The sequence below is a fragment of the Phyllobates terribilis genome, unplaced genomic scaffold (genome assembly GCF_046119375.1).
Source record: "Phyllobates terribilis strain yellow unplaced genomic scaffold, ASM4611937v1 Scaffold_1__5_contigs__length_1240528914, whole genome shotgun sequence".
NCBI lineage: Eukaryota > Metazoa > Chordata > Amphibia > Anura > Dendrobatidae > Phyllobates > Phyllobates terribilis.
In genome coordinates this window covers 984,427,545-984,447,064 of record NW_027362761.1, presented here as the reverse complement: position 1 = coordinate 984,447,064, position 19,520 = coordinate 984,427,545, and the positions used below count along the sequence as shown (strand labels likewise).

Here is a 19,520-nt window from a genome sequence, read left to right as displayed (position 1 = left end):
CACCATCCGTCGTTGTTTGATCCAAAGTGGACTTCATGGGAGACGACCAAGGAGAACACCATTGTTGAAAAAAAATCATAAAAAAGCCAGATTGGAAATTGCCAAACTACATGTTGACAAGCCACAAAGTTTCTGGGAGACTGTCCTATGGACAGATGAGACAGAAATGGAAGTTTTTAGCAAGGCACATCACCTCTATGTTCACAGATGGAAAAATGAAGCATATCAAGAAAAAAACACTGTCTCTACTGTGAAACATGGAGCAGGCTCTGTTATGTTCTGGGGCTGCTTTTCTGCATCTGGCACTGGATGTCTTGAATCTGTGCAGGGTACAATGAAATCTCAAGACTATCAAGGGATTCTAGAGAGAAATGTGCTGTCCAGTGTCAGAAAGCTTGGTCTCAGTCGCAGGTCATGGGTCTTTCAACAGGATAATGACCCAAAACACACAGCTAAAAACACCCAAGAATGGCTAAGAGGAAAACATTGGACTATTCTGAAGTGGCCCTCTATGAGCCCTGACATAAATCCTATTGTGCATCTTTGGAAAGAGCTGAAACATGCCGTCTGGAAAAGGCAACCGTCAAACACGAGACAACTGGAGCAGTTTGCTCATGAGGAGTGGGCCAAAATACCTGTCAAGAGGTGCAGAAGTCTCATTGACAGCTACAGGAATCGTTTGATTACAGTGATTGCCTCAAAAGGTTGTTCAGCAAAATATTAAGTTAAGAGTACCATCATTTCTGTCCAGGCCTATTTCATGAGTTTAATTTTTTTTTAAATTCTGTGGAAGGAGGCTTGAAAAGCAATGTCAGACTTTCATTTGTTCATTTTCAAAGATTTTTAATTTATTATTACTTTTGTCAGACTCAAGTTATTTCTGTGACCATTGTAAGTTTTTCTTTCTTAAAACGAGGGGTACCAACAATTTTGACCTCGTGTGTAAGGGTTACAAGAGACCACATCACATTTGAAGTGACTTTGAGGGGTCTACATGACTGAAAATATGCAAAAGTGACATAATTCTAAAACCTGCACCCCTCCAGGTGCTCACAACCACATTCAAGAAGTTTGTTAACCCTTCACATGATTCACAGAAGAACTGAAGCAACGTGAAAGGAAAAAAATAACATTTACCTTCTTTCACAAAAATTTTACTTCAGACCCCAATTTTTTTATTTTCACAAGGGTAACAAGAGAAAATGGACCACAAAATTTGTTATGCAAATTCTCCTCAGCATGCCGATACCCCATATGTGGGGGAAAACCACTGTTTGTGTGCACGGCCGGGCTCGGAAGGGAAGGAGCGCCATTTGACTTTTTGAACGCAAAATTGTCTGGAATCTAGAGCCGACACCATGTCGCGTTTGGAGAACCACTGATGTGCTTAAACAGTGGAAATCCCCCACAAGTGACCCCATTTTGGAAACTAGACCCATCAAGGAATGTATCTAGATGTGTGGTGAGCACCTTTAACCCCCAGGTGCTTTACAGAAGTTTAGAATGTAGAGCCGTGAAAATAAATCAAACTTCTTCCATAAAAATGATCTTTTAGCCCCAAATGTTTTATTTTCACAAGGGTAAGAGGAGAAAATGGACCCCAGAAGTGCTCACTACATGAGTTTGCCTTGGGTGCTTAGGTATGTACCTAGTATCACAGGTGCTCGAGTGAGATGCTCGAGTCCCCACCCTGATCGTTTCACGGCTGTTTGACACTCAAAAAAACATGCGTGGAATGCCCGCATATGGCCCCAACACTAACCCCAACCCTGACCCTAACACAACCCCAACCCAACCCTAACCAAACCCTAACCATAATCCTCCTAACCCAACCCTAATCCTAACCCTAACAGCAAAGAATGGAAAAAAAAATATTTTAGAATTTTTATCTAAGGGTGTGACAAAGGGGGGATTTGATTTACACTTTTTTTGCTTTTGATCACTGTGATAGACCCTATGACAGTGATCAAAAGGAGCCAATAGGAAAAATTCCCTATTGTTGCTGGGAACCGTCCGGCAGATCTCGGCGGGCGCATGCGCCCGCCATTTTTTTTTTACAGGAAGATGATGGATCAGGAGATCCGGGTGATGGTGGAGGTACCAGGTGGGCATGGGGGCATCATTTCTCTCTCCTCTGACATGTATATCATGTCAGAGGAGAGAGGAATAATTGTAACCGTGGGCACACTTTTTTTTGTGATTGCTGTTATTTACTGAATAACGGTGATCACGTGATTGGGGACTGGGAAAAACCAGCCATCATGTCCTCTAGGGTCTCAGTTACCCCCGGTAACTGAGACCCCGGAGAATTTCCGAACCCAGGGGGGCCCTACAGCCTTATTCGCGATTCTCGTTTTAAAATGACAATGAGGGAATAAGGCCTGTTAACGGCTACCGTTTTAAGGCATATCGGTGGTCGTTAAGGAGTTAAATCTATGCAGATTGTCAGATTCTACCACTAAATGCAACATTTTTTTACAATCCAGACTTGTATGAAAAGTCCAAGCAAATTTACATTCTACACTAAATTATGGTTTAAAAAATGTATCAGTCATCTTTCTTTCTTTCTATTCAGTCCACAAAATTGACATTGCAGCATCAAAAAGAAAACATTGTGGAATTATGGAAATCAAAGGATTTTAATTTAATGAAATGCAAATGATGAAAAAGCGGAAACAAAATTTTAAAAATATCTCAATTTATTTACTACCAAATCCGATTTCAAAAATGCATGGACTTACACGTCTTGGCTGCTATTAATGCTTGTCCGAGGAATGCTCTGCCATGCTGAATGAATTTGGTACACAAATCATCAAAATCCTCTGCTGGCAGTTCCCTTTGCCACTGCCAGGCAATAATGTCCAAGATGGTCTCAATGGGAGACAAGTCTGAAGATGCTGCCACCATGGTAGCAAGTTTAGGCCACATAGGCTGCTTGCAGTAGCAGGAGCATTATGTGGCCTGGCAATGTCATGTTTAAAAACGGCTCATGGGATTCTTTGGAGAAATGGTCGTGCCACTGGTTTCATGACCAAGCTGTTAGTGTACCTGGAATAAAGACTCAAGTGTTTTGGCTGCTGCACATTATTAGTGTACCTGGAATAAAGACTCAAGTGTTTTGGCTGCTGCACATTATGCCACCCCACACCATAATCCTAAGAGTAGGACCTGTGTGAATCTCCTAAAGAAGGCCTCTTCATGACTATCTATCTACAGTATTTATTACCTAGGCCATATATTACTAAATTTTACTGTGACATAATTTAAAGGGATAATCCAAGAATGGAATAAAAAGGCTGACATCTCGTAATTTAACCAGTGGTCTATCCTAGTCACATATCAGGATGGGTTGCAGTCTGAAGAAACAGAGTCGGGAGAGATAGCTGTTAACTGAGCAATCGTTTGGCTTTCTAATTTGTATAGAGCACTTTAGGGTATCCAAAGCCGTTAGCAGATGCAGGTGTTTCATGTTGGTGGTAGAGCACCATTGGGGGCACTCTTTTGTGTTTTGTGCAGAATTCCAGTAGTTTCTACCATTACCAGAGAGATTCAGTCATTCCTTTTGTTCTCTTTCACTGCGTTCTGACATCACATTTTATCGAAATGTAAGAATAAACATAAGTAAATAAATATTTCTTACCACGTGTGCAAAAAGGTGTACATAAAAGCTATTTTCAAGAACTTAATAATGCATATAATGCATACTTCATCAGAGTATGGCAGGATTTAGCATAACCCATCAGCCTTGCTTACCTATTTTGCATGCATAGCATCCATCACAATAATATTTCTATATGGCTATAGTATCTTAATGCACTGAGTAGATATTCTGCGATGATAACATTAATAATTGACCATTTTGCCCTGCTGACATTGAAAGTATTACATAAATATATACTCTTTCTATGTATCCTCTCTCAAGAATCTAATATTCCTTTTGTATGAGAATAATAACATACAATTATACAATAATAAAATAATAAATAATAGTCGTGCATTGCTTTGTTCTGGTAAACCACTTCCATCTCCCTTTCTTCTTCTTCCGCACACCTATAAAGCAGTGGCCTGTCAATTTGACTCCTTTTCATGTGTTGCATTGACCGTGCATTGCTTGTTTGCTGTTTTGGGCTCTCTTGACACCTGAGAGACATTCTTAAATTCTTTAAGTGGTTGACATCAGAAAGAATGTAACACAAAGCCTGCAAAGTGCCTGCGACAAAAGGATCTACTTGACCGTAACATATGAATCTTACTCAAAATACCACATTTGATACCTGAGAAAGTTTAGTGTTAAAGACAATGAGTATTTCCAAGGTTTTAGGAAAAAGTAACTAAAATTTTTCTGTTTCTTTTTTTTTTCTTCTCTTTCTCTACTTGTTTCTCCTTTCCCCTCTCAGGGCAGAACTTCACCTTGCGGCAGCTAGGCATCTGTGAACCAGCATCTCGTCGGGGACTGGCGTTCTGTGCAGATATGGGGCTTCCACATAGGGGTTACTCTATCAGTGCAGGTTCAGATGCTGAGACTGAAAATGAAGGGGTCATGTCTCCAGAACATGCAATGAGACTTTGGGGAAGAGGAGTGAAATCCGGCCGCAGTTCCTGTCTATCCAGTCGTTCCAACTCTGCTCTGACACTGACTGACACAGAGCACGAGAACAAGTCTGACAGCGAAACTGGTAAGTCATTAATACATATATATCTGTATTAATAGATAGATTCTTAGACTGCAGCAAGGAAAAAAAAGTATTTATTCAGCCACCAATTGTGCAAATTCTCCCACTTAAAAAGATGAGAGAGGCCTGTAAGTGACATCATAGTTAGACCTCAACTATGAGAGACAAAATGAGAAAACAAATCCTGAAAATCACATTGTGTGATTTGGAAAGAATTTTTTTTTTCAAATTTTGGTGGAAAATAAGTATTTGGTCAATTACAAAAGTTCATCTCAATACTTTGTTATATATCCTTTGTTGGCAATGACAGAGGTCAAACGTTTTCTGTAAGTCTTCACAAGGTTGGCACACACTGTTGCTGGTATGTTGGCCCATTCCTCCATGCAGGTCTCCTCTAGAGCAGTGATGTTTTTGGGCTGTCGCTGGGCAACACAGACTTTCAACTCCCTCCAAAGGTTTTCTATAGGGTTTACATCTGGAGACTGGCTAGGCCACTCCAGGACCTTGAAATGCTTCTTACGAAGCCACTCCTTCGTTGCCCTGGCAGTGTGCTTGGGATCATTGTCATGCTGAAAGACCCAGCCACGTTTCATCTTCAATGCCCTTGCTGATGGAAGGAGGTTTGCACTCAAAATCTCACGATACATGGCCCCATTCATTCTTTCATGTACACGGATCAGTCGTCCTGGTCCCTTGGCACAGAAAAAGCCCCAAAGCATGATGTTGCCACCCCCATGCTTCACAGTAGGTATGGTGTTTTTTGGATTCAACTCGGCATTCTTTCTCCTCCAAACACGCGGAGTTGTGTTTCTACCAAACAGTTCTACTTTGGTTTCATCTGATCATATGACATTCTCCCAATACTCTTCTGGATCATCTAAATGCTCTCTAGCAAACTTCAGACGGGCCCGGACATGTAATGGCTTAAGCAGGGGGACACGTGTGGCACTGCAGGATCTGAGTCCCTGGCGGAGTAGTGTGTTACTGATGGTAGCCTGTGTAACGTTGGTCCCAGCTCTCTGCAGGTCATTCAATAGGTCCCCCCGTGTGGTTCTGGGATTTTTGCTCACCGTTCTTGAGATCATTTTGACCCCACGGGGTGAGATCTTATGTGGAGACCCAGATCGAGGGAGATTATCAGTGGTCTTGTATGTCTTCTATTTTCTAATAATTGCTCCCACAGTTGATTTCTTCACACCAAGCTGCTTGCCTATTGCAGATTCAGTCTTCCCAGCCTGGTGCAGGGCTACAATTTTGTTTCTGGTGTCCTTTCACAGCTCTTTGGTCTTCACCATAGTGGAGTTTGGAGTGTGACTGTTTGAGGTTGTGGACAGGTGTCTTTTATACTGATAACAAGTTCAAACAGGTGCCAGTACTACAGGTAATGAGTGGAGGACAGAGGAGCCTCTTAAAGAAGAAGTTACAGGTCTGTGAGAGCCAGAAATCTTTCTTGTTTATAATTGACCAAATACTTATTTTCCACCAAAATTTGAAAAAAAATTCTTTCCAAATCAGACAATGTGATTTTCAGGATTTGTTTTCTCATTTTATCTCTCATAGTTGAGGTCTACCTATGATGTCAATTACAGGCCTCTCTCATCTTTTTAAGTGGGAGAATTTTCACAATTGGTGGATGACTAAATACTTTTTTTCCCCCACTGTATATACATATCTGATATGTAGCAGAGCTTATGTTACTTTCCGAGACATAACTTGAAGCTCTTGAGTCCCAGTACAAAATCTCTAGCATGGCTACCAACTGCCCAAGGAGAAGGGCCCTTTGGACCTCTCATAGTTATACTCCTAATGTCTCTGACTTGGGCTGAGTTTACCAGTTGCAAAAACAATATTACATTTTTTCAAAATTAAAAACTTGCCTCTGCTACTACTGTATGTATTTACGGAAAATATTTGCTTTGTTTTTCTACAGCAAACATGTAAGCAATTACTTAAACATAAATTCATTTGGTGGATATTTTCATAAACTTTTTTTAATATATTAAAATATTTAATATATATTGAAAAAATGAGGCCATAATTTAAAATGACCTTCCACCCTGGCACTGTTGCTAGGCGTAGTCACTCCTCCTGGTGCCCTGCATTGGCCCTCTTCTTCCTCCTATGATGTGGTCAGCTTTCCATTTCTTCTGCATCCAAGATGGCGTCCGCTGGGGGCATGGAGAACACAGTGGTACATCTGAACTACCCCTCTTCTGCCTTTCCTGTGCTTTCTAGGCTCCTTCTACCACTGTGGGGGCTATCCTGGATGCATGAGGAACAGAATACGGGTCTAAGAGGAGAAGCATCAGAAGGCACAGGTCAGCGTGACGACACATCACAAATATATAGTCACTTTTCAGTGATAGAGTGGAAGGCCATGTTACAGGGTTATTCAAAAAATAGTCAGTTAATGTATCTCCTATCTATGGCATTAGGGATCTCTTATTGATTGTTGGGAATTTGACCGCTGGGACCCGGAGAGAACCTGAGAATGGAGCTCTGGAACATAGAGATGAAGTTCTGCAAAGTGCTGTCTAGAAAGAAGAGGAGGTGCACGTGATCGAACTCTGCTCTATTCATACCTGTTGGAAATATCTGAGCGCACTATTTGGATTTTTCAGGCAGTGCCATAGACAATGATCAGAGCGGAGATCGAGCATGCACATCTCCACTCCATTCAAGACAGGGCCCTGTGGAATTTGTTTCTCTGTTTCCAGAGTCCCATTCTCGGGATTGCTGAGGTCCTGACGGTTTGACCACCTGAGATTGGTACGTTATCAACTGTCCTAGTCATATGAATAGTGAATAATCATCTAAGAAATAACCCTTTAAAGTAGATCAGTATATATTCACTAGTTCAGCACTGTCCCATCTATTCACTGCTCCGAAAGAGAATTTGTCATCAGAAAATCATGTTAAATGATTTCTAGTTACTTTAACAAATATCTCTAAAATGTTGCTATTTTTACACTAGCCACTAAACCTCATGCTAGATTTACCCTTCCTGTTCTGTACATGCCGCCACGTGTAGACAGTTTCTGACTCATTGGCTTGTACAGGACAGTTTTCTGGGCCAAGGTTAATGTGAAGGGAGGAGGAGGAGGCGAGCTGATGATTCTTTGTTGGCTTCTGTATTTCGAGGTGTTACCTTTCATTGTTATTATTATGGAACTGATGAAAAGTCATTTGTACAGAACAGGACGTATGAGTCTAGTGGTCAATGAGAAAATTGCAAGATATCTGATCTCTTTTTTTTTATATAGATAGATAGGGATTTGGAATATTGTTTTTTTTAAGTACATTTACCCTAAAAGCATGATTTAAACTACTAATGAAATATTTCCTTTAAAGAAAAAAATCCAATCTGTGATTATAAGGAAACCTTTTTTCTTAGATACAGGACTACATATGAAAAGATCATTAAAGGGTTTTTCCGGTTTTGTGGTGAAAGTCTTCAGTCAATCTATGTGACTGCAGACTTCTGAATCCTTACAGGGTGTGCACCGCACGCTGTCACGATCCTCTGCTGTTACTGCTCTCAATTCACTAGTATAGAGCGAGGTCAAGCATGTCTATTTGGCATGTGACCGCATGTATGCAAATATCAGACTTGTGGTCATGTGACCGCCCAGTCTCGGCAGCTACACCAGATAATCCTGACAGTATGCATTATACGCACTGTGAGGATTCAGAACACTGCAGTGATATGGATTGACTGCAGACTTTCACCAAATGACAGGAAAACCCCTTTAAGTAGATGTAAAACGATGGGTGAGAGTTCTGAAACTGACCAAAACTGCCCATATCAACCAGTGTGATTAGTTGCTATGGGCAACAAAGACAGTCTCTTTCTTTTAAACCATCTGAAATTAGACCAATGTGTCCCAGTTACCTGAATGGTTAAGAAAACCTGACCAATTCCATATGTCATAAAGCCTGTCTGTCTCTTTTCTGTATTACATACTGTATGGATACATGCATCCATGTATTTGGTTTTCAGATGGAAATATTTTTTGGCCTTTAAAGACAATCTGTCACCAGGTTTTTACTATGTAATCTTACAGCATCATGCTGTAGGGGCTAAGACCCTGATTCCAGCAGTGTGTCTCTTGCTGGGCTGCTTGCTGTCATTTTGATACAGTCATGGTTTCTTTTGCTTCAGATCTAGCAGTGCTCAGAATGCTGAGCTCTATATGACCCCACCCACATCACTGATTGGCAGATTTCTTTGTACACTGTACATTGACAGCTGCTAATCAGTGCTTGTGGGTGGGGTTGCACAGAGTAAGAGGACTACATGCCAGGAGACACCTAGTCCTGAAGTGAAAATCTCCTGCTGATAAAATACTAATTTTATTGATACAAAACACAGCCCAGGAACTAAAAAGGAAAAGAGTGATTCAGCTTCCAATCCAGGTAACACATAAAAAGTATCCTGTATTGTAGACGTTTACAAAGGGGGGAAACGTAAGGTAGGTGATGGTACGCACTGACAATCTAGGTGTGTGGGGGGACATGAGGAAACATCATGCTGTAACCAAATGCGTTTCGAACGCACATTGCATTCTTAGACTTGGTTTGAAGTAGTGCATTTTTTCTTTACAGACCAGTAAGTGACTCATGACTGGAATCAGGGTCTCAGCACCTACATCATGCTGCTCTCAGATTACATAGCAAAAACCTGATGACAGATTCCCTTTAACTTTTTCTAAGTTGAACAGCTATTGCAGGACAACCTTGGGCACATTAACTCAGACTGATTTGTTCTTAGGCCCCTATTCATTAGACTGGCATTTTTGCCTCCAGTCTTAATGAAAAGTGCACTGGAATAAGATACGTCATATTCATTAAGAAGCACACGCCTCCTAATGATTTTGGTGTATTTTACACCTGGCTTGCGCCTGTGTAAGAAATATTACTCTATCTTGGGGCTGTCGTACTTTTCTGGCGGAATTTACACCACTTTTGTGGCACAAATTATGATGATCATTTACAATTTGAACGTAATCTGATGTTATATTTACACTGAGACACAGAGATAGTACTGTTCAATATGTTACAATACACAATTCACCCGGACCTCACCAGTTATTCCTTTTTCCTAATATTAAAACTGTAGCAGTATACAGAAACATTGCTTATTTCTACTGCTATCAATTTGTAGAGCATGAAACGGCGAGCACAGGACTCTGCACTCTCCAATCCTTCCAGCTAACATACATGGCAGCAAATGGGTTACACTGCCCTCTACGTGGTGAAATAAATCATCACAATACAGTCAGAACAGGGTTTTCATTTCCTTCTGTTGCCTGATCAGAACCTGGTAAAGCCCCCTGGTAACGCCATCATATGTTGTGCTAGCTGTGAGACGCAGCCCTGCTTCAGAGGAGGCACAAACAGATTTTTGCTTTCTGATCTGCACTCATCCCTTTTTTGTAAAATAAAATGGTGGGATTCTGCTGTACCCGTGATCACATGCAATATCTGCATTGTAGATACAAGTTAGTTTTGGAACTTATCATAATGCAAGTTGTTTTTTGCTCTGACAATCTCTCCTCAATCATCATATTCCCTCACTAGGGATGATCGGACCCATGGATTTTCGGGTTTGTTGGGTTTGACCAAACTTTTGTCCAAAGTTCGGTTCGTATACCAGAACGCTATCCGAACTTGAATCCGAACCCTATAGAAATTAATGTGGACTTGAACTTTGGTGCTGTAAAATGGTTGTAGTAAGGGCTAGGAGGCTGCTAAAGGAAGCAGAGTACCCCTACAGAATATCTCTCTCCATCCGAACTCCGAACACTAAAACAGACTTCCGGGAGAAGTCCGTGTTCGGAATTCAGCACTGGACACTAGATATCTGGTACGAACCCTGAACTTTACAGTTCAGGTTCGCTCATCTCTAACCTTCACGTAAAACAGTAACAGCCTGTACCCACCTGCAGCGCCGACTCTCTGAGGATCGCATGGGCCACTTCACTCTCACTTCCTTTGGACATAGCTGACATCCGGAGAAAGTCAGGGAGCAGCAACAGATCTCACTTCTTCTAGATGTCAGTTTAGTCTGAAGGAAATGAGAGTGAAGCAGACCATTAGCGGTCACTTATTGGCTGCAGGGCTCATGTGACATAACCTGGTGGAAACCTGGCGCCAATGTTCAATTTCACTGAAGGTGAGAGGAATATGGTGGTTAAGAAGGGGTTGACCGAGTAGTGGACAACCCCTTTAATAGCTATGAAATAACATCTTGTCCCTATAAGTTCTTACAATTAGGTAAATACAACCTCAGATGAAATACACATGACATATTGCACCATGTAATTATTTATTTAACAAAGACTGGGCAAAATGCAAGAGCTGTGTGTGCAAAAATGAAGTACACCCCATGAATCAATAACTTGTAAAAGTATCTTTGCTTCTATAGGAGTTAAGCTTATGCAGGGCTGGTTTTAGGCAAAGTGGGGCCCTGGGCAAAAGTTTAATGTGTGGCCCTAAATGCTCACATATTGCACCATCACAGTCAAACATTTCGGTTGTATTTACATGCGCGGAGTTCAGGCCATTAAACAAGCACGATCGACAGTATTGAAGTCGTTCAATGCTTGTTTCCCGGCCTCTTTACACCGGCTGAGGAAGAATGATGGGGACAGAATGATCACTAGTAGATCAATCTGTCCCCATACAGCATCATGTTATCAGCAGCACTTCTGCAGTTTACACCGGGCGATGTGCTGCTGAGAACAAGGATTTTGTTCTGCCATAAATAATCCAATCACCCGATGAATGAGCAGCATTTTGCTCATTCGTTGGACGATTGCCAACATGTTTACACCTATGGGCTTTTGTCTGCATTACCGGGATTGAGGGTATGAGCACATGGTCAGGAGCCGCTGAGTGTCTATGCAGCGTCAAACCCACAGCGGCACGATGTTACAGCATAGTGGATGGGATTTGTAGAAATCCAATGTCCACTATGCGTCTCCGTGCACCCGGGGAAACTGACATACAGCGCATCTTTCAGATCTACCGCATGTCCATTTCTCTTGCAGGTCTGCATGTGGACTTTCCCCATAGACTAACATCTATGAGGAAAGGCCGCATGAAAAAAAAAAAATGGCGCCGCTCATTTGCAAAATGAGGGCGGAAGCCGCACAGCTATTCCGCAGTGTCTGCGCTGCAGGTGGCTCCTGACAGTGTAAACATAACCTTATAAATGTGGATCTCACACACACACAAACACACTGTGTGTCACATACTGCCACTGTGTGGCTATACCCGACCATCTACATATACTATTAAAATATATACAAGTTAGCATAATGCAATAAAATATATAAACATACACACATGTATACGGCACACACTTGTACACACGGTGCACACATTTGTACACATGGTACATGGCTCACACAAGGTACACACATGCTGCACAAGAAATGCTCAGTAGATACACACATTACACATAGCACATGTATGCAGGACAACAAACATTCATATAAACACATACAGATATCTCACAGACAGCACACACTGCACACACCTCACATACACACAGTGCTGTATGCTGAAGGGACTGAAGATGTTCTACAATATGAGCTGCAGCCTCTGCTGCTCACAGCAGCGCTGTCCCAGCAGACACCTCCCTGCCCTCTCCTCTGCTGGGACTGCCGACTAGAGCAGGAGGAGGCTGACAGTATCAGGAGAAGGCTGACAGTATCAGGAGGAGGTTGACAGTATCAGGAGGAGGCTGACAGTATCAGGAGAAGGCTGACAGTATCAGGAGGAGGCTGACAGTATCAGGAGGAGGCTGACAGTATCAGGAGGAGGTTGACAGTATCAGGAGGAGGTTGACAGTATCAGGAGGAGGCTGACAGTATCAGGAGGAGGCTGACAGTATCAGGAGAAGGCTGAAAGTATCAGGAGGAGGTTGACAGTATCAGGAGGAGGCTGACAGTATCAGGAGGAGGTTGACAGTATCAGGAGGAGGCTGACAGTATCAGGAGAAGGCTGAAAGTATCAGGAGGAGGTTGACAGTATCAGGAGGAGGCTGACAGTATCAGGAGGAGGTTGACAGTATCAGGAGGAGGCTGACAGTATCAGGAGGAGGCTGACAGTATCAGGAGGAGGTTGACAGTATCAGGAGGAGGTTGACAGTATCAGGAGGAGGCTGACAGGAGCAAGAGGAGGCTGACAGGAGTAGCACAGCACACAGGTGGATACAGTAGAACTTATCTGTCAGCTCAGCTCGGTTGGTGCCGGGTCTCTGGCTCCCCCTCCCCATCAGACTCAGTGCAGGAGGACAGGAGCACTGGCCAGTGAGCGCTTCTATCACTCTGATGGGGGAGGTTCAGTGGCAGGTGCTCTTGTCCTTCACTGCACGCTCGTCTTTCAATGGAACACCTTCACCAAAGGTCCTGAAGCTCTTCAGACTCTCAGGGAGGGGGGACCCTAGGCCAATGTCTAGTCTGCCCTGCCGGGAGGGGGGGCCCTAGGCCAATGTCTAGTCTGTCCTGCCCTAACGCTGGCCCTGCTTATAAGTAGCAGTTAGATGCTAGTAATCAAATACCCTGGATTAATTGTTTATCAGTAAGTGTGACCATCTCTATAAAAGTAGAAGTGTTGGCAGTTTGCTAGTCTTGGCCATTCCAGATGTGTGTTAAAACAATCACAGAGGAAAGACGACAGCAATGATCTTGGAGAAGTAATTGATGCTGTCTATCAATCTGAAAAGAGTTACAAGGCCGTTTTGAAAAAAAATTCCATCATTCTACAAACAGAAAGATTATTCGCAAACATTCACGACAATTGACAACTTGACAATACCAGCAAATTTGCCTAAAGGGTAGACAATGCAATGCTCAGAGAAATTCCAAAAAACTCAAGATGATGAAGAGACCTCGATAGCCGGGAAAGCTGGCTGTCAGCCATCATTTCTTTTATTTCAGTTAGACATTAAAGGTATCATAACTGCAAAACTCTGATTGTGTTTCTCTTATTGAGAGCAATAAAACTTTTTTATGTTAAGATCATAACACTGGGACAGAAGAGATACATGGAGGTTGATACTGCGGGGGAACTGAGGAAATCTTAGGCATTTCACAGGCTTTATCTAGATCACAACTTTTTATTATTATTATTATTACTAGATGTTGGCCCGATTCTAACGCATCGGGTATTCTTGAATATGTATGCGGCCGACCGGGCGCAATTAGCAGAACGGTGTTTAAATTTGGCGCCAAAATCGCTGATTGGTCGCGTTCGGCAACTGCGACCAATCAGCAAAGCGGTGTTTAAATTTGGCGGCAATATCGGTGATTGGTCGCGGGCGGCGGCCGCTACCAATCAGCGAACCGTGATAGTGAGGACTGGAGAGCGTGTTTAAATTTGGCACCAAAATCGCTGATTAGTCACGACCAATCAGCAGAGAGGTGTTTAAATTTGGCGCCAATCACCAGAGCGATGCAGAGCGGGGTTTAAATTTGGCGCCAAAATCGCTGATTGGTCGTGGCCGCTGGCCGCGACCAATCAGCGATTTTGGCGCAAAATTTAAGCAACGATCTGCTGATTGGTCGCGGCCGTCAGCCGCGACTAATTAGCAATTTTGGGGCCAAATTTAAACCCCGCTCTGCTGATTGGTCGCGGTCGCCGGCCTCAACCAATCAGCAGAGCGTTGTTTAAATTTGGCGCCAATCTCGCTGATTGGTCGCGGATGGCGGCCGCGACCAATCAGCAGAGCGTTGTTTAAATTTGGCGCCAATCTCGCTGATTGGTCGGGGATGGCGGCTGCGACCAATCAGCAGAGCGGTATTTAAATTTGGCGCCAATCTCGCTGATTGGTCGCGGCCGCCAGTCGCGAACAATCAGCAGAGCGGTGTTTAAATTTTGCACCAAATTCGCTGATTGGTCGCGGGCGGCGGTCGAGACCAATCAGCGAACCGTGTTAGTGAGGACAGGAGAGCGTGTTTAAATTTGGCACCAAAATCGCTGATTAGTCGCGACCGCGACCAATCAGCAAAGAGGTGTTTAAATTTGGCGACAATACTGCTGATTGGTCGCCGGCCGCGAGCAATCAGCAGAGCGGTGTTTAAATTTGGTGCCAAAATCGCTGATTGGTCGCCGGCCCGCGGCCTCAACCAATCAGCAGAGCGTTGTTTAAATTTGGCGCCAAAATCGCTGATTAGTCGCTGCCGGCGGCCTCAACCAATCAGCAGAGCGTTGTTTAAATTTGGCGCCAATCTCGCTGATTGGTCGCGGCTGGCGTCCGCGACCAATTAGCACAGCAGTGTTTAAATGTTACGGCAAGATCGGTGATTGATCGCGGCCGCTATTTAAATGTGGCGCCGAAATCGGTGATTGGTCGCGGGCAGCAGAAGTATCCCGACCCGCAGCGCCGCTCTCCGGTCCTCCCTTCACACCCTCGCCGCTGATGTCCCCACAGTATCCGCATGGTGTTACAAAGGTCCGGACATTTGGCCCGCGACCAATCACCGATTTTGGCGCCAAATTTAAATATCGGCCGCGACCAATCACCGATCTTGGCTCCACATTTAAACACCGCTGTACTGATTGGTCGCCGACGCTGGGCGCGACCAATCACCGATTTTGGCGGCACATTTAAATAGCGTCCGCGACCAATCAGTACAGCGGTGTTTAAATGTGGAGCCAAGATCGGTGATTGGTCGCGGCCGATATTTCAATTTGGCGCCAAAATCGGTGATTGGTCGCGGGCAGCGCCAGCGACCAATCAGCGATTTGTAACACAAATGTCCGGATCTTTATAACACGATGCGGATACTGTGGGGACATCAGCGGCTAGGGTGTGAAGGGAGGACCGGGGAGCGGCGCTGCGGGTCGGGATACTGCTGCTCCGAACGCCCGCTCATGTCCCGGGTTCTCGGAGCGGAAGTATCCGCACAGGCAGCGCGGCTGACATCCATGCAGCTAGGGCGTGAAGGGAGGACCGGGGAGCGGCGCTGACATCCAATTGGTCGCGGCCGGTATTTAAATGTGCCGCACAAATCGTTGATTGGTCGCGGACTTGGCCCGCGACCAATCACTGATCTTGCGGCCAAAGTGAAACACTACTGTGCTGATTGGTCGCGGACGCTGCCCGCGACCAATCACCGATTTGGGCGCCAAATTTAAATATCGGTCGCGACCAATCACCGATCTTGGCTCCACATTTAAACACCGCTGTGCTGATTGGTCGCGGCCGATATTTAAATGTGGCGCCCAAATCGGTGATTGGTCGCGGGCGGCGTCGGCGACCAATCAGCACAGCGGTGTTAACGTTTTGCGCTAAGATCAGTGATTGGTCGGGTCCGAAGACCGCGACCAATCATCGAATCGTCTTGGTGAGGACCGGGGAGAGGCGCTGCCTGTGCGGCTACTTACGCTGCGAGAACTCGGGACATAGCGGGCGCTCGCAGCAGAAGTATCCCGACCCGCAGCGCCGCTCCCCGGTCCTCCCTTCCGCATGGAGGTCAGCGGCGCCGGCGGTCCTTCCGCTGATACCGGCCGGGAGATGAGCGCCTCGCGCCGCTCATCTCCCGGCTGCATCTCCGTCCCGCAGATGGGTCCGGCGGTCGGGTTCCTTCTGCTGTTGCCGGCCGGGAGATGAGCGCCTCGCGGCGCTCATCTCCCGGCTGCATCGCCGCTATGCTCCGTCCCGCAGTTGAGCCGCTAACGGCCACCATCTTTTTTCAGAAATCCCGCGGCGCTGATTGGCCGCTGCCGGACCAATGAGCGACGCGGGATTTCCTGGACAGACAGACACACAGACACACAGACAGACAGACAGTCAGACGGGATAAGATAAGATAAGATATACTTTATTTATCCCGGAGGAAATTGCGGTATCACAGCAGCAGAACACAGATCTCGAACATGACACATATAATAACATAACATTTGGAATGCTTTAGACATTGCTTTTCAGACATTTGTTAAACACCCCCATAGCTGTTGGAACAAACGATCTCCTGTATTTTTCCTTTTTACACCTTAGTTGTATTAGGCGATTGCTGAATGTGCTCTTCTGTTTCGCAAACAGTTCATAAAGCGGGTGTGTGTTGTTGCCCATTATAGCTCTGCACGATAAGACGATTATATATATAGATTATTCATATATGTAACTCCACAGGTAACAACATCATGATATTTTCAACTGTACCAAATAGTCTAACAGAAAAATTGATCATCTCTGCTCAGAATTCTGTTTTAGATTCCAGATTATACTACAATACAATTACTACCTTTTCTTTTCTTGTAAGCAGCAAAGACAATGGATAGGGAGATGATAGATAGATAGATAGATAGATAGATAGATAGATAGATAGATAGATAGATAGATAGATAGATATTGATAGACAGATATTGTAAGTAGATGGATGGCTATATACTGTAGATAGATACTGTAGATGGATGGATAGCATAGATAGATAGATAGATACTGTAGATAGATAGATAATAGATACTGTAGATAGATAGATACTGTAGATAGATACTGTAGATAGATAGATAGATAATAGATACTGTTGATAGATAGATATTGTAGATATATACTGTAGATAGATATGTAGATACTGTAGATGGATGGATAGCATAGATAGATAGATACTGTAGATAGATAGATAATAGATACTGTAGATAGATAGATACTGTAGATAGATACTGTAGATAGATAGATACTGTAGATAAATATAATATAGATACTGTAGATACATACTGTAGATAGATACTACAGATAGAAAGATATTGAGATAGATAGATGGATGGATAATAGATTTTGTACCATGTGTATAGAACTATATTCTCACACTTATACATACATATATTTTCTTTTCCGGATCCATAGTCAAACTTTCACAGCTGGGCGAGTTCTCCAGCCCCATGCAGCACATGAGTGCACGTCTATTAAAGGATTAGCGTGGCATTCCCATCAGTTGTATAGTCTGGATGGACGGAGTCCTCCTGTGTTCAGCACACTATTCTTTGTATTCCCCAGTATAGTTTCCACTTATTGCTCACAGATGTTTGATCAGTTATCCAATGGGAAATCACATCATCGTCCCAATGACCCGTGGGAACTCCGAGACTTAGCGGCTATTTTCTGGGAATATAAATGCTGGAAACTGAACTAGTAAGTACTTCAGCATGCAGGAGGTCTCTACATCTTATAATGCCACCGTTCAAAGCATGCCCAGGTGTAAGTGCTGTAAAAAAAATAAAAAATCTCTCTGAGAAATGAATGGTAGCCAAATTCCTGCTTCAAGATCATCCTTTGTTAAGAACCACTTAGTCCTCTTATTCATTTGTTCCTTAAAGGAATTCCAAACAGTGAAGGGGTTTATTTCTAAGTACCCCATCAATTATAGCTGTGCCATGGTCTCTATTGACATAGCAGAAAGAACGGTTTCCAAACTAATCCAGGAGTCGTTCAATGAAGACCTGCGTCGTACTTCAATAGAGGAAGCGAGAGAGCCGTAACTCCGCCAGGAGAGACTTAAAACGCTGTGAGAATTAGTAGGATTTTGTTTGTCTGTTGTTTCAAAGTTCTCTTTGTGGGGAAACAGGGTGGGCCGGAGGGGATTGCGCATGTCACCTGTTATCCTCAGCGGAGGTTTAAAGCAAGTGGTGATAAAGTTTATCCCCAGGGCCTGTTTGCAATCAAAGATGTCTTTCTATGCTCCTCTTGAAGACATCTCAAAGAAGTTACAAAATCCTAGGATGGATGAGTGAGCATACAGAATAGTTTATTAACACTGCTCAAGTGATTGAAGAACAAATTTGATCATGCTTTAAACTTTCTGGCTGATGAGAGTAATTGAAATCACAGTAAAGAGAGGAGTGTGGCCTTTGATGTACTTTGGGGAAATGGATTACAGTGCAATTAAAATCCACAGAGGCGCTGTATCTAAACACAGGACTTGGCTCCTCAGAGTCAGATGTCTTATATATGCAAAGGTAAGACCTTACAGACAGGAAGATGTGCAGATAGTGGATTATCATACAGACGAAGCGGAGCTGAGCGGGACATTTCTCTGAGTATTAAATGCATCATCATAACTAATTTACTCACATATCTAGATGACACGAGGAATTTGTGATACTGCAATGAACTGCGCAAATTACAAACTCGACGCTGCTACATTTGTAATGTATTATAAATCAATATTATTATTTTTTTAATAATTTGTAGTAAAATATAATGCAAAGGGGTCTAGGTGATTAAATCACCACTCCGGCATTATTTTCTTTATTTCACCACCGGAGTGGTGGCACTAATGTAAATTCCCTGCCCCTAATAATATATTATTTCAGCTGCCGTCTTCTTCTGTTCTCAGCTCCGCTCCAGTCAGTCTTCTGCAGTTTGTGACCTGCCGGATCGCTCAAGTGTTGGATGAGCCGGACGTCACTTCTCAATACCAATCTATGAGAGTCAGAGCGTGGCTCTCATAGACTTACATTGAGCGCTTGTGACCGTTACCTCTGACTTCCGGTCAGTCATCAGATGGTGGAGCGGGACCGGAGCAGCACTGGGAAGAGCAGAAGACAGTGACTGGTAAGTATATTACTAGGGGCAGGGAACTTATATTAGTGATACCACTCCGGGGAGGAAATAAAAAAAAAAAACAAACGCTGGAGTGGTGCTTGAAAATACTAATAATTGAGTATAACTCAATAGCATTTAAAGACATATACAGTTATATCTTTATTAAGATTTGTACACCCGCCAAGCAGTTCTACTATCACATGGCTGAAAGGACAAACTAACAGATATCCTGCAGATGAATATATTACAGGTATGCTTTGTATAGATACTCAGTATGGCCCCTAAGAAAT

The 19,520-nt window shown here is 43.6% G+C and overlaps 1 protein-coding gene across 16 annotated transcripts in view; it reads left to right on the top strand.

The window, feature by feature from the left end:
* The window catches only part of TENM3 (teneurin transmembrane protein 3), a 1,704,102-nt gene that overhangs the window by 677,664 nt on the left and 1,006,918 nt on the right, over positions 1 to 19,520 (top strand). For all 16 annotated transcript variants that reach the window (XM_073643373.1, XM_073643362.1, XM_073643479.1 and 13 more), the window contains one exon: positions 4,398 to 4,676. In XM_073643373.1, coding sequence (XP_073499474.1) covers positions 4,398 to 4,676 — 279 coding nt within the window. The remainder of the gene's footprint in view (positions 1 to 4,397; positions 4,677 to 19,520) is intronic.